Below are 14,536 nucleotides of genomic sequence, written 5' to 3'. Positions count from 1 at the left end.
AGGCTTCAGGGAGGAGCCGTGGAAAAAAGAAAAAAAAAAATGCTGATGGACTTAAGATCTGAGGGTGACCTGAAACTCCCGGGAAAGAGAGCTGGCACAAAGGAAATGAATTCATAAACACCTGAGAGTGTGTTGTGTGCAGAAACACACACTCAATGTGAAACAGTGTGGTTTGCATGGAGCAGGTTAACAAAATGATCCATTCTCCCACGCTTCATCAACATAGGGGTAATTGGGAGGAGACAACCCTATGGCTTATCCAGGTTCTTGCTCCACCCCCCGCCCCCACAGAAGCCTATCCCACTCTTGAATTTGTTGAGTGAAAAGACCAAGGATAGGTAGGCTATGAAAAGTCAACAGAGGAGTAAGTACTTTACCAAGTCTGCCAGGGACAAACAATGTTCAGGACAGTCTCATGACCTTAGGCTTGAAATCTACAATATCTGGGCAGGGATGGTCCTCTGAGATCACTTAGTCTTGATAGATTTAAAGTACTAATTTCAATGTTTCTGAATTTGCATTATTTGCGACAACAAACATTGTTTAGAAACCCGAGGAAAATTATCTGCTGCAGTCTTTCTATCATGAAGATGGTGGGCTATCACAATCACAGGTTTGGGGGCAGAAAGGACCTCAGAGGATAAGCCTCACCCCATCCTTTCCTCGGTAGAGGAGTGAAGTGTCTCCGGAAACAACTATACCCCTGCAAATAGTTCACCCTCGGCGTATCACAGGAAAAGCCATTCCGGCTTCTCTATTTGAAAATAGTTACCATATTCTCCCTTAGTTTGCCTCTTAAAAAAACCATAAGTGGCACATCAAATGCAAAAACTACATGCTTGCTCACATAAATCTTAGGTATTTCGCGTAAATCTCTGCAATCCCTCCATGAAACCGTGGGGACTCCTGACATCACGCGTGTGAAAATATCCTGCAAACCGCAGGGCTATGTCCACGTGCGCTACGGCGTGCGCCAGTTTCAGGTATCTGGGTGCTTCCTGAAGGAAACCCATGGATTCCTGACTGCATCTGCTTTCGGGTTATTACAATGTATCGGGGGAAGAATCACGCGGCTATTTTATATCGGTTCCTAAAGAAGCCTGGGTGCCGAGTTCTCCTCCCCGGAGACCACGCCCAGCGCTCCCGGCTGGCCGCCGCGGCTTCCCTGAAAATCAACCACTTGCAAGGCTTGTTGAAATCATCAGGTTGTGTGCTACACATGAGTAAAAAGAAGGAAGCGGGCGGTAAATGTGCTGCGGTTGGTGGTATCAAGCAGGAATTCAGTTTGGTGAGGATCCAGGCAGCTTGAAGCTCCCCGCTGCCTAGCGCGCAGCGGCCTCAGCAAGTCAGTCTCCGTGTTAGTTTCCAACTCATTCTCTGCTCTTGCCACCCACACACTGCAACTCGTTAAAAGCATCCGCGGCTTCGTTCCCAGTAAAGAAATGTGAAAATCTAGAAACGCTAAAAGTCGGATCAACTGTTATAAAGGTTTGGAAATGCTAAACCAACACCTGCAGTAGTGTCGCAGTTTCACGAGTGTGTGTGTGTGTGTGTGTGTGCGCGCGCGTCCGCACATTCCCTATGTGTTGAAAAGCAGCGCATTAAAGAAAAATATCGAGGAAAAAGGAAGATGAATTGCAGAAAGTGCCAGAAATAGCTAGAAAGAAATTAAAACTCTTCTCCATACATACTGCAGACACACAATCTAACCTATTTATTTGTACCTAAAATCCCCTAGCGGCACAGTCACCATAAACACCAAGGGGGATCGTTAAGGAGGTCCCTGGTGGGAAAAGGGCGAGTTGGGGGTGGGGGTGGGGGCGGCAGGGTGTCTACGACGTGCCGGGATACGGAAAACTAGGGTGTCAAACGACAGCAAGAACCTGTTTTGGGGACACTTAAGGATCCAAATGATAAGGGGTCTGGGCGGTGCAGGATAGGAGGGGGTGCGTGGGTGGATACAGAAGGGAAATGAGTGAGGGGGGCATGGGATCTCAGAGAAAATCAGGGGCCTCTGAGCAGAGTGTAAAGGACGAGCGCCGCAGCTCCCCTGCCCGCCGCTCGCCCCCGCCTTCCCTTTTGCGCAGAATCCTCGCCTTGGCTGCAGCAGCGCGCTGCCCCCACTGGCCGGCGCGCGGTGATCGATCGCAGGCTGCGTCAGGATCCTCCCGGCGTATAAATAGGGGTGGCAGGACGGCGCCGAGCTGCACACAGCCATCCATCCTCCCCCTTCCCTCTCTCCCCTGTCCTTCTCTCTCTGCAGGCTCCCACCGCCGCCGCGGGCCGGGGAGTCACCGGCCGTCACCATGAGTTCCTTCAGCTTCGAGCCGTACTACTCGACCTCCTACAAGCGGCGCTACGTGGAGACGCCCCGGGTGCACATCTCCAGCGTGCGCAGCGGCTACAGCACCGCGCGCTCCGCTTACTCCAGCTACTCGGCGCCGGTTTCTTCCTCGCTGTCCGTGCGCCGCAGCTACTCGTCCAGCTCCGGCTCGTTGATGCACAGCCTGGAGAACCTCGATCTGAGCCAGGTAGCCGCCATCAGCAACGACCTCAAGTCGATCCGCACGCAGGAGAAGGCGCAGCTCCAGGACCTCAACGATCGCTTCGCCAGCTTCATCGAGCGCGTGCACGAGCTGGAGCAGCAGAACAAGGTCCTGGAAGCGGAGCTGCTGGTGCTGCGCCAGAAGCACTCGGAGCCGTCCCGCTTCCGGGCGCTGTATGAGCAGGAGATCCGCGACCTGCGCCTGGCGGCTGAAGACGCCACCAACGAGAAGCAGGCGCTCCAGGGCGAGCGCGAAGGGCTGGAGGAGACCCTGCGCAACCTGCAGGCGCGCTATGAAGAGGAGGTGCTGAGCCGCGAGGACGCCGAGGGCCGGCTAATGGAAGCGCGCAAAGGCGCAGACGAGGCGGCGCTCGCCCGCGCGGAGCTCGAAAAGCGCATCGACAGCCTGATGGACGAAATCGCTTTTCTGAAGAAAGTGCACGAAGAGGAGATCGCTGAGCTGCAGGCGCAGATCCAGTACGCGCAGATCTCCGTGGAGATGGACGTGTCCACCAAGCCCGACCTCTCCGCAGCGCTCAAGGACATCCGCGCTCAGTACGAGAAGTTGGCCGCCAAGAACATGCAGAACGCCGAGGAGTGGTTCAAGAGCCGCTTCACCGTGCTGACCGAGAGCGCCGCCAAGAACACCGACGCCGTGCGCGCCGCCAAGGACGAGGTGTCCGAGAGCCGCCGCCTGCTCAAGGCCAAGACCCTGGAGATCGAAGCATGCCGGGGCATGAACGAAGCGCTGGAGAAGCAGCTGCAGGAGCTGGAGGACAAGCAGAACGCAGACATCAGCGCTATGCAGGTGCGGCACCGCCCAAAACACAGGGGGGCTGGGGACTCGAGCACGGGGGAGAGTTGGTGCGCCCAGAAGTGGAGACCAGGGGTGGTGCGGCTGCTGGCAGCTCTTGGGGATAAGGCTTGCCTCCTGAGCGACTGTGTGGGAGGGGTGGGGCACTTGGAGGGCGTGAGTGAGGGCACCACTGTAGTCTGGGAGTGTGCTCCGTGCAGCTGCACCCGCTTTCCGCATTAAAGCTGCCCAGCCCGTGTTGGGTGGGGGAGGGGAAGACGTGGGAACTGGGCGTTGCCTCCGGCCTGCGGTGAAATTTGCTCTCTACTGACCTGCATTAACTTTGCAGCAACTATCAGATCATCTGGTTAATAAATAGTAGAGTGAATAACTCCCAATTAATTCTGAAAGGTTACTGTGACCAGCATGCTTTATGACTAGTTATACCAACCACTCCCTTCCTTTATTTAGTAGGTAGACAGGAAAATAGTTAACATTGTTTTAGGTAGTTAACTAGTAATGTTCATTTCTTTTTACTCTTTTCTTTTCCTTTGTACAACATTTCTATTTAAAAGATCTCCATCTTCTAGGGAGTAGAAAAAGTAAAATTTAAAAAAGATCGCCATTTTAAAAGATCTCCATCTTCTGGGGAGTAGAATTTTTTTTCTTCTGAGGAGTAGAAAAATGATTTAGATACATTGGAAATATTTTAGAAAAAATAATTTTTTCTCATCTGGCTATTTTCTTCTATAAAGAAAGGCATTAGTTTCTTGGCAAGTAACCCAGCTAAAGAAGATTTAATCAGTGAGTGAGAAACAGTTTTTCTATCATCTTAGTTTCCTTGCAGGCATTTTCTGATGATCATTAAGCTGTATTAAGTAAAGAAATAGAAGAAAAGAATTTTCTTCCATTTTGTTTTTCATCTCAGGCTTCATGAACTTGGGTATTTTAGGCAAGAAGGTTTTTAAAAAGATACAGGAAATTACTCTAGGGGAGATTTTATCAAAGGTGTGTACCTTGATTTTAACTGAAACTAGGCCTTTACAACTACACTACAGTAAAATAATAGAAGATATTTATGCTTGGATTTTTTTTTTCATTTTTGTCTTCAAACAGGACACGATCAACAAATTAGAAAATGAATTGAGGACCACAAAGAGTGAAATGGCACGATACCTAAAAGAATACCAAGACCTCCTCAACGTGAAGATGGCTTTGGATATTGAGATTGCAGCTTACAGGTGAAAATAGAGGGGTAGAAACAGCAGCCATTAAACCGTAGGAAGAAAATCAGATCCCATTTAAAGTTATGTTGGATCAGAAACCTTCAAGAATAGTCCTTTGAAATAATGAAATGTTAGTTTTTGGCTTCTTCCAGGAAGGTATTTAGATATATAAGAATTTAACCCTGTAATTAGGAGTCTTGTTTTTAGCTTCCCATTACATTTTAAGTCTGTACGACCATTTAATGTGTTTCTGTTGTTGTTTTATTGCTTTCTGGTCTCTATCACAAAACCCCCAAGCATTAAGTTTTGATAAATCCCAGCCCTGCTCCTGCTTCGCTTTGCCTTTAGGGTGCTCAGAGCAAGTTGTGAAACACAGGTTTCTTTTAACCTCACCTTCCATCTGCATCCCCAGGAAACTCTTGGAAGGCGAGGAGACCCGGCTCAGTTTCACCAGCGTGGGAAGCATAACCAGTGGCTACTCCCAGAGCTCCCAGGTCTTTGGCCGATCTGCCTATGGCGGTTTACAGACCAGCTCCTATCTGATGTCCACCCGCTCCTTCCCGTCCTACTACACCAGCCATGTCCAAGAGGAGCAGATTGAAGTGGAGGAAACCATTGAGGCTGCTAAGGCTGAGGAAGCCAAGGATGAGCCTCCCTCTGAAGGAGAAGCCGAGGAGGAGGAGAAGGACAAGGAAGAGGCTGAGGAAGAGGAGGCAGCCGAAGAGGAGGAAGGTATGATAAGAAACAAACCCCTGCAACTTCAAGTGCAAACTGGGTGTGGATATTTGTTAGGAGGTGGATAAGACAAATGAAGCCTTGCTTATTTATTCATATATGATTTTAGAATCATAAATAATTTTTCTGCTTGTTAACAAACCTTTCCTAAGCACCTACTCTGAATGAGGTCAAAATTGACCTCATTGGTCAATTGGTCAAAAATTTGATTTTTAAATATATTCATTTAACACAATAGGTTGGTGTCCTAAAGAACAAAAATAGGTACCAGACACATAAAAAAATAGTGAGGTTAAATCTTTGGGAGGAGCAGAGCTTTCCAAGCCTAGAAGTGGTCTCATTCCATTTAAATATGTGTTCAGTGACAAATTATTCATGGCAAGCATTGTCTGTTACATGTGCTTTTGGAGAGAGAGGAGCTGGGAGGTTTTGGTGAGCATTCTGACAGTTTTATCTGTGTTTACAGATAAAACCTTAACAGACATGTATTGACTGGACTTACCTTGGATTTGGATTTTGTACACTTTCTTTTTATGTTTAAGCCGCCAAGGAAGAGTCTGAAGAAGCAAAGGAAGAAGAAGGAGGTGAAGTTGAAGAAGGAGAGGAAACCAAAGAAGCTGAAGAGGAGGAGAAGAAAGTTGAAGGTGCTGGGGAGGAACAAGCAACTAAGAAGAAAGATTGAACCCCCATTTCCTTAATTATTTCAGGAACAGTTCTCCCGAAATCAGGTCAACCCCATCACCAACCGACCAACCAGTTGAGTTCCAGATCCTATGTGAATTAAAAAGTCAATATATGTATAATTCTGAGATGACTTAGGTTGGACATTCAATGTTGTGCTATGAATTTCCTCTTTATGCAGAGTATCTGTTTGCTTGCAGAGTGGCTTTCTGGCTTGCTGCCAGCCTGTGCATGGTCCACGCTTATGAGTTCAGGAACTATGGCAATGTGAATCATTCAGATGTTTACAATTAAAAAACACCACATGAGTAAATGAATTCACTAATGTTAATGTTAAACTTCATGGAAAAATAGTCCTTTGAACCTTTGGTGGTTAGCAGTTAAAGACCTTGAGTTATGTGCAATAAATAGTAAATAAAGTTATACCGAATGATGTATTTTTTGCTGTGGTTGTTAATTAAAATACCTTAAAGATGGCACCCGTATAAAGTATATACCAGTGGGCTGTTGACCTCCAATTTTTTTAAGAACTCAAAATTTTAACAATTACCAATACTTTACTTTTTGTTCCCTCATTGGAAATTCCGAGTGATACAGTTAGGTCATAACTACTCATGAAATCTCGCCCCTCTAAAAATGTTACTGATGATAAACATGAGTAAATGAGAAAGTCTGTAAATAACAATAGACCTTGTCCCATAGCACATACTGTGTTAGGTTTTGGGATGGCTTCTAGGGAGCGATTCTGAAAATATTTGACAGATATAGTTGTTATGGTAAATAGGTCATTTCAGAGTCCAGAGTGCTAACCGTTACACCATGGAACCAGGATAAATAGGTCATTTCAAACTGATGTCATAATGCAATAGGGATAGAATATGAATCCCATACATTTCATCCCTATAACTGTATTTTAAAATATAGTCTAAATATCATGGGCAGAGGTTAAAACCTGAGAACATGGTACAATCAGAAGGAATGACTTATCATATATAATTTCAGGAGAAGGGACTATCAAAGGTTATTTGCCACTCCACTGCAAACATACTGCCTGCAATTCTGAGCTCATAATTTAGTGTGTTGTTAAGCGTCATTCTGTTGCCTCTAGTAAATAGCATTTAATCCCACACACTTTCAAACCTTTAAAAACTACAGATACAGGTAATGAAATTATAAGTCACTTAAGCGGGGAGGTAATATGCTTGTATGTTACATTGACATTGCTCTGCATGTCTCTTGGAAAATACTTGGATTTCAATGATAGCTTGACTGGTTGGACATTGCATCAAATACACACCCCGTATGTCCTCTCTGTCCATCGTAAAGTTGTGAATGCTCTTGCACTTGAATTTGATGTGGAATAAATACAGATATTATTGATTGTCTGCTGTTCTACCTTTATTCTGAAACAATTGCTTTGTCAGCTAATTTCATTCAATATTTGTTTTTTAGACAATCTTTATAAATTATGAATTTAACCCGAAACCAAAGGGGTCTCCATTTAAAGTTACTTAATCCCTTCGTACCACCTATTTCTAGTTAAATATATGTTACTATGCAAATAGGTAAACTGTTTCTTTGCCATGATGGTATGGACTGGAACTATGAAAGCTCTCAATGTATTGGCTTCTGTAAAGAGGAGGCATCTCCTCAGAAACCAAGCTTTTTGCATTCATGCTTATTAGACATGGGATGATGTACATGGCAAGTCTCAAACAGATGCAAGCTACATGCAAAAAGTAACTTTAGTCAAATGAAAATCGCTCGATGCTCTGAGAATTACTTGGTTGAAGTAAGAACACTGTACCATACTCTACCCTGTGTGCCATAATAAAATACTAAAAAACCTAAATTGAATTTGAAGTCTTTTTTAACATTTCCCCAAATTTTGTGCTGTGGCCAGTGCCCCTTTTCCCTCTGCTCCCCCTAAATCTGCGGTTCTCTTTCAGTATCTCCTCTCCTAGTGAGTGATCCCCCTAAATCTGCAGTTCTCTTTCAGTATCTCCTCTCCTAGTGAATGATCCCCTCTCCTTAATCATCTGATTCTATTAAACAGACACCCTGAATGACAGCCTACCTCCCATTACCTCTCCTCTGCCCCTCTAGAATAACCTATCACCAAGTTATAGTGATAACACCTCCATGTGTTAAATCCTTCCAATCCTTTCAATTTATACCGCCACCACTCTAACCTTCTCCCAGGGCCTACTCTTGGTCTCCCTCAGTTAGCATCCTACAGCAGGCTAATCTTTTAAAAAGCAGATTTTGATCATGGAATCCCCCTGAATGAAACCCTCTAATAGCTTCCTGCTTTTGATATGAAAACCGAAATCTCAAATGTGATCTTCAAGGCCTGCATAGCTCTGACCCCTGCCTACTTCTGTAACCTTACTTCATTGTACACCCTTTTCCTTCCACTTCAGGTACTCCAGCCACCCTGGTATTCTGTTCTCCCATCTGTCACAGGATTTTTGGTGATTCCTCTGTCTGGAGTATTCATCTTTTCTCTGCTTCCCTCAACCTTACCCAGCCAGTTCCTACTGACCGTTCAGATTTAGGCTTAAACATCATTCCCTAAAGGAAGCCTCCTCTGACCTCTTCTAGTGGGTCAAATTCTATGAAATATGTTCATAAGACTTCGTACACAGACTTTTTAATTATTTCCATTGGCATCTGTTTATGTGATCATTTGATGAATGTCTGCCTCCTCCACTTCTGTAGTGAGATCTACAGAAATATTAGAATCAGATCTCTGTCGCTCATTAATTTATCCCCAGTATCCAGCATAGTTCCTGCCATAGTAGAAGCACAATGTGTATTTATTTAATGAGTAAAGTTCCCAATGATTAAAATGCCTTCAAGATAACTGGCAAGTCAAGAGTGTTCAATAATCAGTCCCAGTCTAGTCCATACCTTCTTGGGGAAAGAGCAAAGAACCAAGAATCAAGAGTCCATCCTGGGTCCTAGCTTTGCACTATTATGAAACATTGGCCATTTCTGTCCAACTTCAATTTGCTTATCTACACAAGGGTTCAGTGGTGGACATCTCAGATCCTTTCTAGATTCATAATTCAAAATCTCCCAAAACACCTTCACTGCTTTATTTTAGAAGTCCAGGCTAAATGGCTGAATGGAAAACACATATATGACACTCATGTCCTCACTAAAAATCCATCCCCTAAAGGGAACTGCTAAACTTAGTGTGACGTTTCATTGCTGCAATTTAATTGCTCAAATTGGTAAGCAATTAACTTGGTCACTTTTTGCCCCTTTGGAGATTCCAGTGCTGTCGGAGGGGTTGCTGTGTCCTATGATGCTGTGCTAAGTACATTTTCTGTATTAACTCATTTCTTCCTTATATACAACAATGTTCCGAGTCCAGTATGATTATCATCCCCCATTTTATTATTATTTAAAAAATTATGGCCAGGTACGGTGGCTCACGCCTGTGGCTCATTCCCAGCACTTTGGGAGGCCAACGTGGGCGGATCACACGAGACCAGCCTGGCCATATGATGAAACCCTGTCTCTACTAAAAATGTAAAAATTAGCCAGGTGTGGTGGTGCACACCTGTAGTTCCAGCTACTCAGGAGGCTGAGTCAGAAGAATCGCTTGAACCTAGGAGGCGGAGTTTGCAGTAAGCCGAGATCACGTCACTGTACTCCAGCCTGGGTGATGGAAAGAGAATCTGTCTCAAAAAAAAAAAAAAAAAAATTGTATTATTTAAAAATAGTGACAGGGTCTCACTATATTGCCAAGATTGGTCTTGAACTCCTGGACTCGAGTGGTCTGCCTACCTTGGCCTCCCAAAGTGCTGGGATTAAAGGTGTGAGCCACCGCGAGCAGCCTATCATCCCCATTTTACAGATGAGAAACTAAGGTTAGGGGACTCGACAAAGGTCATGTAGCTGGTTGGTGGCAGAGCTGGGACTCAGACTCATCCACCTCACTGCTTCTCCTTTGTAGTCTGGCTTGTAAGGCACACTTGTGTCATCAGAGTATGTTTCCACAGGCATGTTTTGTGATAGTGGTTGTGGAATTCACACAATAGTTGGAATTCTTACAAGGCTCTTACACAATAGTCAGAATCCTTACAAGGCAGTCCTGTACCATTCAAGAGCCACATATACACTCACAGTGTTCCACTGCAGTTAGGATCAAGGTTTTCTTTCACCCCTTTGATTATTTATGTCCATGTCTTAATTCCTCTGCTAATATAAGCTTTCAGAAGGCAGGAATCAGATCTTACAAACAGAGATGAGTTTGACATTTATCTTCAAGGATCACCAACATCAAGATGCTGGTTCTTATGGTATTATTCTTCTACCTGGCCACAATTTTCTAGTACTGTTGACATTTTAGTAGTCCTCAGATTTTTCTTCTTCTTCTTTTCCTCCCTTTACTCCTCACCTTTTTTTGTCTTCTTCTTTTTCCTCTTCCTTCTTCTTGCATGTCTTCTTACTGCAAACAGTTTCAAATCATTTTGGGAGGGGAGGGGAATAAAGATTGACTGAATAAATAAATGTCTTTGTTTCCCTTCACAACACCCACCAAAGCATCTTGGGTTGAGTGGGCATATGTTTCTGGAATGGCAAAGGTTTAATACTTGTGAGGGATTTCCATAAACATGAACAGCATAGAGAATTTCTTCTTTCTCTCTTGGGGACAGAGCATCAGATGTCACAACTGGTTCAGCCGTCATTCCTTTGCAAGGGGCTCCCGGTGGTGAATTCAGAACATTTATCTCTTAGGAAAATGTCCAGCAGAGTGAAGTGCAGTGAGTTATACAAGCTAGGCAGTGAGGACCATTTTCAGTTTCAGGTCTTCTAGAAAATTCTCAGTGAAGAGTCTTAAATAAGAACTAGAAAGTCAAAAGATAAGGCAACATGAGAAGAAAAAACCCTTAGCAGCCCCAGAAGGTAACTATAAGTAGTTTTTTAAAACTAGTCTTTTAATTCTACTTCAACATAGGTAATTATTTGCATATGAGGGTTTTAAAAATATATAACAATGATATTAAAAACAAATTTGAAAATAAAACACATTTCCTCCATTTACCTCAGTTATTTTTATCTATATGTTCTGTTTTAGTTCTTGCTCCTATTTATGTATATTTTTACACTCATTCAGTCCACAAAATTAATATATAAGTGCCAGATGCTGTTCAAGGTACAAGAAATAAAGCAGAAAATGTTCCTGCTTTCAGGGACTTAATAATGGTGTGCATTTGTGTGTGTGTGTATGTGTGTGTAAACAGTGAACAAGTAAACAGGTGAACAGGTAGGTAGTCTTTGATGAGAGTCAGGCGTGTAAGGATCTGGGGTATTAGTGCTGAAGGTGGCAGGAATTACAAGTACAGCAAGCTTGGCTTCTCTGAACCCAGAAACATGCATTAAGGTCATTGCTCAGTCTTATAAATGAGACACAAATGAGATTATAAATGTGAGCAGAAGCCAGGGCTTAGAAATACAGGCAAAGGGCAGATTATACATGGGCTTGAAGGCCAAAGAATTTAGATTTTATTTCTTGGGCAATTAGAAACTTTTGAAGAGGTTACTCAGGGGAGAGGTGATATTATCTTGATAAGCTTTATAAAGACTACTGTGGCTCTTGTGTAGAGAATAGACTCTAGAAAAACAGGAATCAAAGTAACAAGACTAACAGACTGCTTTAGTCCAGATAAGAATAGGCAGTGACATTAGACATGGCACTACATGGTATTATTCAATAATCTTTTTTTTTTTCTGAGATGGAGTTTCACTCTCGTTGCCCAGGTGGAGTGCAATGGCTCGATCTCCACTCACTGCAACCTCTGCCTCACAGGTTCAAGTGATCATCCTGCCTCAGCCTCCCAAGTAGCTGGGATTACAGGCATGTGCCACCACGCCCGGCTAATTTTGTATTTTTAGTAAAGACAAGGTTTTTCCATGTTGGTCAGGCTGGTCTCAATTTGCCCAACTTGGTCTCCCAAAGTGCTGGGATTACAGGTGTGAGCCATCATGCCCGGCTAAGAAATTCTTAAGGTATTTTTTACTGACAGAATAAATGAATGAAGAAGGAAAGTTGTAAATAGTATCTTTTGATAACATAATATTTCAACAAATAAATATGTAGTATGTATTAGTTATTTGCTGCTTTACAACAAATCATTCCAATGCTAAGTGGCTTTGAACACTTCAATTACCCATTCTTTCTTAGTTTCTGCAGGTCACTAATGTGGGAGTGGCTCTGTTGGGTTATTCTGGCTCTTGGCTGCTCATGGACTTGCAGTCAGATGTTGACTGAGGGTACTATTAATTCAGAGGCTTGATTAGGGATGCAGGATCCCTTTCAAAGTCGCTTATCAATTTGGCTGGCAATTTCTTCTCCATGTGGGCCTCTCCAAGGAGCTGCTTGAGTATCCTTACAACATGGTAGCTGGACTTCCCCAGAGCAAAGCCTCCAAGAAACCCAGGCAGAAGTTGCAATGTCTTCTTGACCAAGGCTTGAAAGTCACACACTAACGCTGTGTATTGTTGGTCACAGAGACTAGTCTGCCTGATTCAGTGCAGGAGAGATCTATGCAAGGGCATATACCAAGGGCAAATAGCAAGAGGGGAAGATCCTTAGAGGCCACCACAAGGTAGCTGGCCATATGGATGTTTCTTTTATGAACAACAGGCATGCATTCCACAGATTCTGAAATAATTCCAGTATCAAATATTCTTCTGCTCCAATTTCACAAGTATACTCATTCTTATCTGTTTGTGTGTCCCAATTTAAGTTTAAAAACATGTTCATAAAACTTCTGGATGGCATGGCAATAAAAATCCAATGTATGTCTTCATGTTTACCCTTCTAGTGAAGTATTTCTTTCATAATTCCCTCAGTGGATTTTTGTATTCAAGAAGTATCATGTCCATTTTAATAGCATCTGATGTGCAATCCCACATTTGTAGTCTATACAGGGTGACAGCTTTATTTTAAGATCTTTGCTTCCTGCATTCATTCATTTGAAATAAAATGTATATTACTCTATTAATTGGAATAAATATGGGGGCAGCTAATATGTGACAAGGTAAATTGTGACAGAAAAATAAAAGTGTTTATTGTTTTACTGGGTGATCAAACTCATCCCCAGTTGACACTGTAAATTTATTTTTAGGGTTTGGCATGATGGCTCATGCCTGTAACTTCGGCACTTTGGGAGACTGCGGTGGGAAGGTTGCTTGAAGCCAAAAATTTGAGACCAGCTTGGGCAACATAGCGAGACCCTGTCTGTATAAAAACTAATAAAAAAAAACCGAATTAGTTGGGTGTGGTGGTACATGCCTGTAGTTCTAGCTACTTGGAAAGATTAAACTATCAATTTTTAAAAATACTTTACATTTGCCCATTATTTTAAATGGGAGATTTTTAATAAATGAAAGTTTATGTTAATTACAAGTAGTCTTAATATAAAATGATAAAACAAGAAACATATAAAACGAAAAACATGAGATTCTGCAGATGAGATTCAGGCTTCTTGTAGCTATTTAAACATACTTTCATTTGTGCACTGGTGGCCACGAATCCCTTTACCCTTAGGTAAATGTCATTCTTTCAGTTTATAACCACCCCACATCCTTACACCTTCATATGGAGTATGTACATGTTTCCTGACATGATCATTAGAAAAAAGATAAATAGCAACTAGCAGGATGCTTTGATGCAGTGAAATTCATGCTCTCTTTTGCTCTGTATCTACTCCCATCAGTAAAGACAGAAATCCGACATTAAAAACTCCATTTATGTTTTACCTAATCATATCTGGCTGTGAGGAATGAATGATCTGCTTGTTCTGATTTTTTAGTTCATTTAGAATCTTTTATTCACTGGAGAATTCTGTCTTTTTAACATGCATGCACGCACGCTCGCGCGCATGCACACACACACACAGAGTGAGAGAGAATCAGTGGCTTTCTCTCTCCTCCGCATCCTAGATGCACATAAACAAGAATATATGTGAGAGAGAATCTCACCTGGGAGCCACAAATCATTCACACAGCTTAAGGCAGAAAAAATAGCGTCAGACATGTGAAACTAACTGAAAATTTTTTTTTCTTTTCTTTTTTTTTATTTTTAGACAGAGTCTGGCTCTGTCACCCAGGCTGGAGTGCAGCGGTGTGATCATGGCTCTCTGCAGCCTCAACCTCCTGGGCTCAAGCAATCCTTTGACCTCAGCCCACACCACCAGCCTAATTTTACTTTTTGTAGGGATAGGGACCTCCCTATATTACCCAAGCTGATATGAAACTCCTGGGCCCATGTGATCATCCCTGATTGACCTGCTATAGTGCTGAGATTATATGTGTGAGCCACCTTCACTGCCCTAAGGGTGAGAGTAAAATGCAACTCCTTCCCCAGTGGGTTTGTCAAGTGGCCCCTATGGTCAGCAAGATCCCAGTATAAACCCAGGACTCTGGTTATGGGGCATTTAACCAGAGAGTGACTTTCCCTTGAGTGGTCTGTGGAAGTGACTTCTGAGTATGAACCAACTCCCCAAAGGGCCACTTTAGTGACTGAATAGGAGCACC

At 43.3% G+C, this 14,536-nt stretch overlaps 1 protein-coding gene across 1 annotated transcript; it reads left to right on the top strand.

Moving 5' to 3' along the window:
- Positions 1-2,192: 2,192 nt before the first annotated feature.
- Positions 2,193-7,832, top strand: NEFL (neurofilament light chain). The gene is made up of 4 exons (XM_012435283.2): positions 2,193-3,353; positions 4,455-4,579; positions 4,977-5,296; positions 5,842-7,832. The coding sequence occupies exons 1-4, from the start codon at positions 2,307-2,309 to the stop codon at positions 5,979-5,981; spliced, it is 1,632 nt and encodes a 543-aa protein (XP_012290706.2). The 5' UTR covers positions 2,193-2,306; the 3' UTR covers positions 5,982-7,832.
- The last annotated feature ends 6,704 nt before the right edge of the window (positions 7,833-14,536 follow it).

The sequence above is a fragment of the Aotus nancymaae genome, unplaced genomic scaffold (genome assembly GCF_030222135.1).
Source record: "Aotus nancymaae isolate 86718 unplaced genomic scaffold, 86718_ANA_hifiasm-v0.15.2.pri h1tg000079l, whole genome shotgun sequence".
NCBI lineage: Eukaryota > Metazoa > Chordata > Mammalia > Primates > Aotidae > Aotus > Aotus nancymaae.
The sequence above is the reverse complement of the archived record's forward strand: the minus strand, read 5'-3'. Positions and strand labels throughout refer to the sequence as shown.